This window comes from Myxocyprinus asiaticus, chromosome 7 (assembly GCF_019703515.2).
Source record: "Myxocyprinus asiaticus isolate MX2 ecotype Aquarium Trade chromosome 7, UBuf_Myxa_2, whole genome shotgun sequence".
Lineage (NCBI taxonomy): Eukaryota > Metazoa > Chordata > Actinopteri > Cypriniformes > Catostomidae > Myxocyprinus > Myxocyprinus asiaticus.
This window is the reverse complement of record NC_059350.1, coordinates 14,374,989-14,387,845: the sequence shown is the minus strand read 5'-3', so window position 1 is coordinate 14,387,845 and position 12,857 is coordinate 14,374,989. Positions and strand designations below refer to the sequence as shown.

Here is a 12,857-nt window from a genome sequence, read left to right as displayed (position 1 = left end):
CTGAAGTGCAGAATGTCGTCTAATGGCCTCAGAGAATGGACCCGATTGGATTACAGATATAATATTATTTTGTCGCGGAAGGTGGAGTTTTGGCTATTCAGGGAAGACAGTCATACTTTGAGTCGGGGGACAAAGCAGGGAAGGTTTTGGCTAGATATATAAAGCAGAGAGAGTCTTTTTCTACCATTCCCTCAGTGAAATCTGCTGGTGGTGAAATATTTACCTTGGCCATTGATATTAATAATGATTTTAAAGAATTCTATCTTGATCTCTATAGTTCCATATCTTCGTCTACTGATGAAGATATTATAAACTTTGTGAAACCATTAGAACTTCCTAAACTAATGACTGAGCAAAAAAATTCTCTTGATTCTAAGATAACCTTGGAGAAACTAGGCAAGGTAATTAAGGCCTTGCCCACAGGCTCCACTTTTGCTAGAAGTTTATACAGAATCATTAAAGAATGGAAAGCTTCCGCCAACCATGACACAAGCCTGGATCAGTCTGATTCTTAAAAAGGACAAAGATCCAAATGAGTGTAAGAGTTACCGTCCAATTTCCCTGATCCAGCTAGACGTTAAAATATTGTAAAAAATGTTGGCTATCCGATTAAGTAAAGTTATGACATCTCTTATACATATAGATCAGGTGGGGTTTATTCGGGGCCGTAGCTCTTCTGATAACATTAGGTGTTTCATCATCAGACAATATCATTTGGTCAGTGATGAATGATCAGACTCCGGTGGTTGCCATCTCACTTGACGCCGAAAAGGCGTTTGATATGGTAGAATGGGATTATCTTTTTAAGATTTTGGAAATATATGGGTTCGGGAATACTTTTATTGGATGGATTAAGTTACTTTATAGACACCCGGTAGCGGCGGTACAAACAAATGGATTAATTTCAGATTATTTTACTCTGGATAGGGGCACCCGGCAGGGTTGCCCTCTTTCCCCATTATTGTTCTGTCTCGCCCTGGAGCCATTAGCAGCCACGATAAGAAAGGAAGATGATTTTCCAGGAGTGGTGGTGGGAGGTATGGCGCATAAGCTTTTGCTTTACACAGATGATATTTTATTATTCGTTCCCGATCCTACTAGATCTATGCTTTGCCTCCACAGAATTATGAATTCCTTTTCTAAATTCTCAGGATACAGAGTCAATTGGTCTAAATCTGAAGCTTTGGCTCTGAGAGCATACTGCCTAGTAACAGCTTTTTAGCCGGGCGCTTTCCAGTGGCCCAAACAGGGCATTAAGTATTTGGGCATTTTATTCCCAGCAAATTTGTGTGATTTAGTTGGAGTTAATTTTGACCCCTTAATAATATGGTTTTCGAGCGATGTGGGCAGGTGGGCTTCATTACATTTATCTATGATTGGGAAGGTTAATCTTATTAAAATGAATTGTATTCCAAAATTCAACTACCTGCTGCAATCTCTCCCTGTAGATGTCCCCCTCTCTTATTTCAAGCAATTTGATAGTATAGCGAAGTCCTTCATTTGGAATGGTAAACATCCCATATTACATTTCAAGTGACATAGGCCAATTGACAAAGGTGGGCTAGGCCTACCCAAGATTTTTTTTTATTATTATGCATTCAGTCTCAGACATTCGGCTCATTGGTCACTTCCACCTGAGAGAGCCCCTCCCTGATTTTGTTGAACAGGAAGTTCTTGCCGCTATTTCGCCATTGCAAAGCCTTTCTATTAAACTAACCAGAGAAGTTAAGTTACAACCCGTTATCTCACATTTGCACTAGGTATGGACAAAAGTGTCCAGAGTGTTTAATTCGGACATTTATTTAAATGTTGCCTGGAGCATATGGCTGAACCCAAAATTATGTATTAATAAGTCCCCTTTCTGCTGGTCAGAGTGGATTGTGAGGGAGGTTAATACGCTCGGTGACCTATATGAGAGTGGATTGTTGAGATCCTTTGAAAATATGGTTCAACATTTTGGGATTCCCAGATCTCAGTTCTTTAGGTATTTACAGCTGTGCCACCTGCTCTGTACTATTTTTGGGAGCAGCATACACCCCCCCCCCACCTAAAGCGGCAGATACTCTGTGAGAGGTGATTACTGCTTTTGGAAAAGGTCATGAGGAATCAGTGTATTACTCCCTGCTAATTCAGGGTCTGGGGGACGGAGCTTCAACTTCTCTCAGGATTATAGGAGAAGGATTTAAACGTCATGGTTACTTGTGTAACCTCCATTCCCTGATGGAGGGAATGAGACGTTGTGTCGATGTAGTGACACTAGGGGTCACTCTTGGGAGCCCGAGACACCTCTGGTCTTTGATAAAAGCCAATGAATATTGGCGAGTGGTATTTGCATGCCACTCCCCCGGACATATGGGTATAAAAGGAGCTGGTATGCAACCACTCATCCAGGTTTTATGCTGAGGAGCCGATATAAGGTCCGGCCATTTCAGCGGGTAGTTCAGCGTTGTGGCAGGAGGGACACAACGTCTCGTTCCCTCCATCAGGGAACGGAGGTTACACAAGTAACCATGACGTTCCCTATCTGTCACTCACTTGACGTTGTGTTGATGTAGTGACACTAGGGGTCCCTATATGAAACACTACAATTGGCTGAACTGTGTTACGTGAACTGGTATGTGTGGTGGGCAGACTACTGTGTGCCTCATAGCCAGCACACCAGGTCGACACGTAACCTCCCCCAACATAGTTATGAGTTTCGAACGGCCCTTTTTGGGGACAAGTGGACTACCCAAAAGATAGAGACAGGCTTAACGCAGTCGTGGCCTCTTTTCCCCTTCTTTTTTTCAACTCCCTAAAAAAGAAGGGGGATTATCCAACTGGGCAGCCAGGTCTAGTCGAGGGTGTCCCTCCCAAGGGGAAGACACAGCGGAGACCACACCTCGCCCAAAAAGAGGGGGGGATATTTAAGTGGAAAAATACATCACATGGTCTTTCCAACCATGTGGAGAGTCTTCAAGGTAGATCCTGCCAATAGGGGAGGAGTTACTACAAACATGGAGACTGCGGCAGAGGGGCTCTGCCCAAGAAAGACGCAGTTTGCCAACAGGGAAATGAATTAGCGAAAGATATATAATCGCATGGGGTTAGCCTTACAGGGAACCGCCACATGCGGAGCACCTACCCCAGAACAGGGCTCTTAGTTAGCGCGTGTACTGGGCCGGCAGCGAATCTCTCCGAAAACTCGACTGCCACAGGGCTCGGAGGAAGTCAACCAGGGAACAAACTTGTGAACACTACTGGGAATTAATGGCGCACGTCTTCAGCTCAAAAGGAGGTGGAAGGTGCTATGTGCAAGCGATACACCCGGCCGACCATCCCAGGCTTATCCGCTTGTGTTGCGTGCCACTACCTGGGACGAAACCGGTTCCACCTGGAGGTTGTAGAACCTTGCATAGGTGTTGGGTGTTGCCCAGCCCGCTGCTCTGCAAATGTCTGTTAGAGAGGCACCCCTGGCCAGGGCCCAAGGAGCCGCTTCACCCCTGGTAGAATGGGCTCGTAGCCCTACCGGGGGCGGCATGTCCTGAGCGACAAATGCCATAGATATGGCATCAATGAGCCAGTGGGCGATCCTCTGCTTGGAGACAGTGCTTCCTTTCCGCTGTGCACCAACGCAGACAAAGAGCTGCTCAGAGATTCTAAAGCTCTGCGTGCGATCCAAATAGATGCATAAAGCGTGCACCGGACACAGCGACGACAGGGCTGGGTCTGCCTCCTCCTGGGGCAGCGCTTGCAGGTTCACCAGAGACAGAGAACGCTTGCAGGTCACCTACCCTCTTGATGGAAGTGAGCGCAGTCAGGAGGGCAGTCTTCAAGGAGAGTGCCTTAAGCATGGCTGACTGCAAAGGCTCAAAGGGGGCTCTCTGTAGACCCTGAAGAACTACGGAGAGGTCCGATGAGGGAACGAGGCGCGGTCTGGAGGGATTCAGCCTCCTGGCGCCTCTTAGGAACCTGATGATCAGGTCGTGCTTCCCTAAGGACTTACTGTCGACTGCATCATGGTGTGCTGCTATGGCAGCAACGTACACCTTCAAGGTGGAAGGGGACAGCCTCCCTTCCAACCTCTCCTGCAGGAAGGAAAGCACTGATCCGACTACGCATCTCTGGGGTCTTCCCGATGGGAAGAACACCACTTAGCAAACAGACGCCACTTAAAGGCATACAGGTGCAGGGGGCCCTAGCCTGAGTGATCGTGTCTACCACCGCTTAGGTCTTCCACGTCCCATCCAGGGGCCAGACATGGAGATTCCAGAGGTCTGGTTGCGGGTGCCAGATGGTGCCCCATCCCTGAGAAAGAAGATCCTTCCTCAGGGGAATTCGCCGGGGGGGGGGGTGTTGTCGCGAGGAGCGTGAGGTCCGAGAACCACGCCTGGACGGGCCAGTAGGGTGCTACCAGGACGACCTGCTCCTCGTCCTCCCTGACCTTGCACAGGGTCTGTGCAAGTAGGCTCACTGGGGGAAAATGCATATTTGCGCATGCCAGGTGGCCAGCTTTGTGCCAGCGCGTTTATGCCGAGGGGGGCCTCGGTCAGGGCATACCAGAGCGGGCAGTGGGGAGGATTCTTGGGAGGCGAACAGGTGCACCTGTGCCTGTCTGAATCGACTCCAAATCAGCTGGACCACCTGAGGGTGGAGTCTCCACTCTCCCCTGAGGGTAACCTGTCGTGACAGCGTGTCCGCTGTAGTGTTGAGGTTGCCCGGGATGTGAATGGCTCGCAGCGATTTGAAGTGCTGGCGACTCCAGAGGAGGAGACTCTTTTCCCGGTTGTGACATACAACGAGAGCGCAGACCGCCTTGGCGATTCACATATGCTACCGTTGCCATGTTGTCTGTCTGAACTAGTGGGCTGCTGCGGAGCCGGTGCAGTCACCGCAGGGGGACGCCTTTGGCAAAGTAGACAGGGTGCGGGATCCTGAGCCGCGTTGGGGCAGGATATGCCAGCTAGCATCCATCTACTGCTCCACCGTCGAGAACTGCTGGGCAAAGTCCTTGAAGGTGTCGCCAAATAGGCTTGCCTGGGAGATGGGGGTAGCAAGGAATCATGTCCTGTCGGCCTCACCCATCTCGACCAGATTGAGCCAAAGGTGGCGCTCCTGGACCACGAATGTGGACATCGTCCGCCCGAGAGACCGCACCGTGACCTTCGTCGCTCAGAGAGCGAGGTTGGTCGCCGAGCGCAGTTCCTGCATCAATCCCGGGGCGGAACTACCCTCGTGCAGTTCCTTTAGCGCCTTGGCGGACTTGCAGGAGAGCCATGGCGTGCAGGGCGGAGGCGGCTTGTCCAGCGGCCCCATAGGCCTTTGCCATCAGAGACGACGTAAACCTACAGGCCTTGGACGGGGGCTTTGGGCACCCACGCCAAGTGGCGGCGCTCTGCGGGCATAGGTGCACCACGAGCGCCTTTATCCACCAGGGGATTGCCGAATAGCCCTTGGCTGCCCCACCATCAAGGGTAGTGAGGGTGGGGAAGCTGAAAAGATTGGGATCGGGCAGTAAAAAGTGCCTCCCACGAACTTGTCAGCTCTTCATGCATTTCCAGGAAGAAAGGAACAGGGGCGGGGCGTGGCTTTGAGCGGCGCTGCAAGCCCAGGAACCAATCATCGAGCCGCGAGGGTTCAGGGTAGAGCAGAGGGTTCCACTCTAGCCAACGCTCGCGGCTGCCCGGGAAAGCATGTCATCATCTCTGCATCAGCTGTGACTGGGCAATCATCCCCGAAGGGAGGAGCCCAGCTGAGGCTTCCGATTGGACGAGCCCGCTCTCCGATGCTGCGCTCGAGAGCTCATCACTTTCGCAGGCTCCGAATAAGAGGTCAAACTCACCGTGAGATGAGCTGGCGGACTCATCCGGAAGCCCGATCGGGGCAGACGAGTGTGCTGGGGAATGGGAGGTCCGTGGGGGGATACCCGGTGGAGGCGGTCCCATTGGGGTCCCCAAATCACCCCCAGTGCTAGCCACGCTGGCCTCATACCCGTGGGTAAAAGGACTGAGGCGGGGAGCCTCTGTGGTGGCTTGCTTTCTTACGAAGGCGAGCCGCGACTGCATCGTTGCCATGGACATGTCCTCGCAATGAGAACATGACCATCCACGAACGCTGTCTCCGCGTGAGCAGTGCCCAGACATGAAAGACATGATCGTGACCGTCAGAAGGCGAGAGATAACGAGTGCAACCAGGAATAACACACAAACGGAAAAGCATCTTTGGAAAGATGCATCTTTAAAAAGACATTCCGTGTGTGCTGCTCTTTTAGAGAAATATACTCTTTTCGAGAAATATACTCTTTTATTTCTGCCGAAGTGCCCAGGGGCATTCTCTGCATTGCACCAGTGCAGAGGGGGGAGAAGCCGCTGAAATGTGCCATCAGATCCAGCAGAGGTGAATGAACAGTCATGGGAATTCAGCTCAGTGAGCATGACCGTTCGGCTCTGAAGAAAAAATCTGAATGAGTGGTTGCATACCAGCTCCTTTTATACCCGTATGTCCGGGGGAGTGGCATGCAAATACCACTCTCCAATTTTCATTGGCCTTTTATCAAAGACCAGAGGTGTCTCGGGCTCCCAAGCATGACCCCTAGTGTCACTACATCGACACAACGTCGAGTGAGTGACAGATAGGGAACTTGGTATTGGAGGGAGTGTGGGCTAGGATTCTAAAAAACATCAAGTCTACATCTAGAGATGCACAAAAAATGCAATTTAAGATTTTACATAGATTCTGTTGGACCCCCTCTATATTGTATAGGCTTGGTCTTAAAGACACACCCACCTGCTGGCGATGCCAATCAGAAGATGGGGACACAATACATTTTGTTGGTGTGTTAAGATCCAAGAATTTTGGGTGAGGGTTCAGAGTTTTATGTGTGACGTATCTGGACACTCAATTTTAATTTTGCCCCAGAGTCTGTATCTTAGGCGATGGGGTGGTCATTAATATAGGGGATAGATATATACAAAGTTGGGTTCTAGCCGGAGTTATGATCGGCAGACAGATCATTCTTAGGGGATGGAAGTCTGCTGGAGCACCCTCATTTCAGGATTTATATAATTTGATTCCGTATTTTCTGTTATGTTTATTTAATTTGAATTGAATCAATAAAAAAATGTAATAACAAAAAAGAATGGCAAAATAAATACTGTGCATTCAGAAAGTAAAAAGAATATATATATATATATATATATATATATATATATATATATATATATATATATAAAAATGTCTTCGCGGCAGCTGGTGCGAGAAGCACATGGACGCATCAGGGATTTAGGTACACAAGCAGCACGCAGAACTGCCCTGCATTGTGCAGTTTCCCGCAAATTAACTAGAAAATCATGTCCGTGAAGACATGGCCCTAATATTATCAGTGGGCTTTTCCAGTGTTTTTGAATGTAGCATTTGCAGTCAAATTGTGAGGCGTAACTTCTCAGCGAGTGCTAATTACTACTGTGTTGACTCATTTGTATGTACTGTATTTTCCCAAATCAGTCAGCAGATAGAGAAAAAAATATTTAGAAAGAAATCTCAGTATAGACTATTAGTTATTTAGATAGGGATCATTTTATATAAAACTAGATTAAATTGAATTGACAAATTGAAAATGAAGTAGAAATAAAAACTAAATTAAAATTCGAAACATAGCCTTGGTCGTAATGACTAACGCAGCTTTCACTTTCTTTAGTCTATGTTTGAGTGGAGGGGAAAAAAGCAACATATAATTGAAATGTCAACAGAACGCAATAAGAATTGTGTTGAAGGACAGTTTTGTCTTCATACACCTAAAGCATATGCTTTCATTCTTAAACCACTTTGAAGTCTGTTCAGCAGGATACTAATCATAAAATATATATATATGAAAGGCAACAGAGGTGTTTTTGTTACATTTATGTTGACAAACTATTTTTCATAGTTGTGAAGTTTAAAATAAGCTTAAAATATTGATGTTGAGTTTACGGTTACAATTTTAATTCAGATTCATGAACAGATTAATTCAGACTCGACTCGGACTTGGCCTGTTATGGATTCGGTCTTGAGTCTGACTCGGCCCCTTTTGGACTCGGACTCGACTCGGACTTGACTCAGACTCCACTAAGGTGGACTCGAACCCAACACTAGTTACATTAAAACAAACATTAAAATATAATCATAAATATATTTATACTTTGTCTTAAATAATGTATAAATAGCTTATATTTAACTTCAATATTAAAGTATATGTTTACATTGCATGCAGTTAGTGGACATACTGTATTTAAGAGTTGGGCAAAATCTTCTATCATTTTCCAGTGGACTTTTTTAACAATAGGATCAAATGGGCAGATTCAATTTATATCAAGCTTCATCGGCAAGATAAACTTAAGTGTACTTTGCCAATGCATTAATAGACACTACACATAAAGCAAATTGAATGCTGAAGTTTAATTTGCTGAAGTTTAAAATTTCAAATCTATTATTTTCTCTGGCTGCCGTTCAGTTTTTATAGCAGACACGCTTAGTCTCTCTCGCATGATTTTGTTTTTGACACTGGTTCAGATGACAGCGAGTGAGTGTTTTCAGGCTATGCAAAGAGATATGGCAGCTTGCTTGTCTCTCTCCCACACCGGGCTCACCACTTGCGGGTGAAGTCTCCATTCTCTGTACAGTAAATCCACTACCGTGTTTATTATGACCGGGCATGCATCGTTTGTAATGAATAAATGCGCAGACAATCTGTACACGGTTATGCTGCGTTCCATTCAGGTTGAATGTGGGATATTCCTACTTCTCCAGCCTGCATTCCATTCCCTGATATTCAGAACTGCAACGCTTCCGTTAGCTTAGCAGGGGTTTGACTCTCATTAGAGATGTCTCCTAGCAACCCAACTAATAAACAATGCTGCAGCGCTAGCATTTGTGCTTCAGGTGTTATCAAAAGAGATTATAATGTTTTATACACCTGTTTCTGCAGGCGTTTGTTAAACAAGCTTTAATATCATGTAATGTGGAAACGAACTCATTTATCGATATTACTTAATAAAGTGAATGTTTATCACTTACTTTGTATATCTCCCTGAGTGTGGACATGTTTGTGTGACATCGTGCCCCTGCATCTCGGCGAAATCGGAGTTGAGAATTTCTCCACGAGCCTACAAGTTGTAATTCTGACTTCAAGATGCATTCCATTGCACTTTTCCTAGTAGGAAGTTGTAAAATCCGACTTTCTGTGTTGAATGGAATGCAGTACTACTTTCAAAACTTGATCTGACACTGAATTCTCAAGCAGCCTAATTTACACTTAGAAAACTCCTAATGTTGCTATAACAATGCAAAAAGCACTTACCAATTTACTTAAGTGAAAATCAGTCCTCCTTTCCCGTTTAATAAATAAAGCAATCACACAGTTATGCAGAACATCTTATGTTTCTAAATCCATAAGGATCTCTTTCTCAATGAGATCCTTATCTCATTTAGGTTTAGGTTTAGGTTTAAGGTTAAAATTCAATAAAGCATTAACCTTGAAAACCACATCTGTTTGGGAGAAAATGTAACCTGCTTTTTGTGCCACACAGTGAATATTTCCTTGAAACTGCCGTGACACATGTAATTTGCACAAATGTCACCGGAGTCACATAATTTTCATGAGATTGAAAACCCCTGGTTTAAGTTATAACTGTGTCCTTTACTGTTTGTCTCTGTAGGTCATATTCCAGATCAGGCCGTTATCTTGGCAACAGTGGGTGACTGTTTTGAAGATGTCCCTGCCTGTTATTCTGATGGATGAAGCCCTGAAGTTCTTGGCCAGAAACTACATTGAGCCTGGTAGCGATCTGCATCTGGAGGAAGAATATGGCCAAGGAAGTACAGCCGGGGGCCTGATTGGAAAGCTGCTTCGGGCCTTCAGAGGTGTGTCCTGGTCATTCGTGTTCATCTCTGCCCCATTGCTGGTCTGGATCTTTAGCCTGGACTCAGACATTACCAATATCTTCTGGGATTAGAAAGGAGTGCGTGTGAGTGTGTCTGAGTCAGAGAGAGTGAGTGAGAGAAAGACAGACAGAGAGAGAGCAAGCTGAGTTTTACAAAGCTGCTTGGAGCTGCTATCAGTGGCTGATGAATAGATGGCAGTAAAAGCAGTGTACAGATCTAATGTAGGAATTAATTTGGTGCACACCGTGGAATATAGAGAGGTACGGATGAAAGCTAGAGCAGAACCAGGACAATCACAGATAAAGGGATGCTGGGAAAAGGGATTGATTTGAGTCATGACCGTCTACTTCTGCCTTCCCCATGTCTCACTGTCAGACATCCTGTGATTTTTGCATTCTTCATTCAGTTTGTATTATTGTTTTTTTAAAGATGAAAATACACATACATCTCTATTCATTCTAGCCTAAAAATCTAATTTGAGCATTCATTTTAGTGTAGAGAAAATTAGCTGCTTCTTCAGCAATACATAACACCCCAAAAGCACTGCAATTGTTTATCAAAGACAACAAACAACCCATTTTTCATTACAAATTATATTTTGACCACATTCTGTCACATTACCCTTATTCATAGACATTGTCACAATTGATCTTTCATTCTATATATGTTTCTTGTTCCTTACGAGGTGAAATAATGTTTTGTTAATCAGTATTTTGTCTCATTTCCCCTTGGTTTGTTTTCCATTAAAATATCTAAACACTCTAAAAAAGATACATTAAGACTTGTTTTCAGAGGTTGTCATGAATTAAGATGTTTTTCTTAACCCATTGTTAATTTTCTTTCTTCTTTTAAGCATACATCTGATAAACTTTAGTGAGACTTATGCTTAAAACAACAATTTACCAGTGGTTTAATAAACTTAATGTAGGATATAGTCTTGTTATCATACAAAATTGCTTTTCAAGTAAATTAAACTTGTTTTAAGGATATTTAAACCAAAATACTCATTAAGAAGATGATTTTTTGCAGTATATGATGATGTTGGGCCCAGACATTTTCTTTAATTAAATGTTCAAGAGTAATGCTGTTAAAAAATTAAATGAAAGCAAGTTAAACATCAGGAAGAGAGAGAGAGAGAGCTAAAGAAAAGAAAAGAAAAAGTCTTTATGGTTTGTTTTTTGATCTCTACAGACAAAATACCTTCTTTAGGTATTATGCTCTAAGTTACAGGTTTGATTAATTTGAGCTTGGAATAAAATGCACATTTTTAGCAACATTCAATACTCCTATTTTTTAGGTGTTTTGTATTTATTGTGTTTTTTGCACCCAAACTATTGCTGCAGTGAGAAACAGCATCATTATTTGTTTTTCTAATGTCATTATTAGTTTTTTAATATAATCTTTATTCTGTTAACTTTAACTGCATTTTGGCATCATACTTTATTCCCACAGTCCAAGTGATGTGAAAGACCAAGACAACATTTTAACATGGTCTTGCCTGGAAAATTTACTCATTAGAGCAATATACTTTCGAGTCCATTGAGTCCAATTCCTATTTCCATAGCCTATCACTCTCTAATGTGACACATAAATCACATGCCATGCACTTCCATGTGTGTCATTCCCCATCTTTTGTTACTGGTTCTCATTTGTTATGGATTTTGAAACATTACTATTCCTTTTTTTAGGAATGTTCGAATAATATTCCCGTGTTTTCAATGTGATTGCTTTAGTTTTATTTCCATGCCTGTTTGGCAAAGAGATGTACTTTTTTCCACCTTTCCTCCTTCTACGGGACTATTTTGTTCATTTGAGTTTGACCAGTTAGCGTTCTTTAGGGGCCATTTATTCAAGCAATCTGTTTAAGACCGAATTCCAGTTCTGCTACAACCGATTCAGCATGATTGTTTGGTTCCTCAGTTTTCAATTACCTCAAGCACCTAATTTTAATCATGTCCCTGTGATGGGTGATAGAGAATCAGTTGGTGATCCTTAAAAAGTTTGCTGTTTTCATTGAAAACCATTCCACAAAAATGGAAGAAATCAAGGAGGATTATAACAGAGTGAAGATCCTGTTCTTTTCTATTTGTGACATTTTGGTTATATTTATTTACTATTTCTTGAGAAAGTAGAAGACATTGTATTTTGTTGTATTTTGTTATTTACTCAGTTGATACCATAATTGTCATTTAATTGCCATTTCATTAACAGGGAAATGGAAACTGCTTCATGAAAATGGAAAATAAACTCTTGATTTAAAATTAAACAAGTGAGTTTGTCTTGGTTTGTCTTTAAAATTCAAAACATTTTAAAATAATAAATATTAATGTAATATTAATATAATAATAATAATAAAGTGATACTAAAAATATAAATATAATAATATGTACAGTATATATTGTATTTAATTATGAATATAAGTATATAGTATAACAATATTAATATAATAAATATTAATTCCTTTTTTGGATAAATATTAATATAAAAAAAAACATTTTGGATCCAGTATTTATGCATTCAATCAATTATTTTTATGAACACTTAATAAACCTTTTTACAAGAGAAAATAATATATATATTAAAAGGTAAAACATGAACTTTTTTCATCCAATATTTTTTTATTATTTCAATAAATTAGCATTCATCATAAGCACAAAACTTTTCCAAGAAAAGATCAATATTAATGAACATGAACTTTTATTCATCCAATTTTTTTTATTATTTCAATAAATAATTATTTATTAAAAACACAAAAATAGTGTAAAAAATCTCTAGTTAAATAAAATGTATTATTTAAAAAAACATGTAGATGCAATGATAAATAAAAAAATATAACATAAATAAATATTAAAATATGGCAAGATATTCAGTTATTTTTGCAGTTAAGGAGAACACACATCTTGCAGTGTCTGGTAACACAAAGAAATGACCTGAGTTGCAAGGTTATTTTCTTTATTCCA

The 12,857-nt window shown here is 42.5% G+C and overlaps 1 protein-coding gene across 1 annotated transcript in view; it reads left to right on the top strand.

Annotated features, from left to right (window-relative positions):
• Nucleotides 1-12,157, top strand: part of si:dkey-28b4.8 (sarcoplasmic/endoplasmic reticulum calcium ATPase 2) — a 44,052-nt gene extending 31,895 nt beyond the window's left edge. Inside the window, exon 23 of the mRNA XM_051703152.1 lies at nucleotides 9,672-12,157. Within this exon, the coding sequence (XP_051559112.1) occupies nucleotides 9,672-9,968 (297 nt within the window). The 3' untranslated portion in view covers nucleotides 9,969-12,157. The remainder of the gene's footprint in view (nucleotides 1-9,671) is intronic.
• Nucleotides 12,158-12,857: the final 700 nt, after the last annotated feature.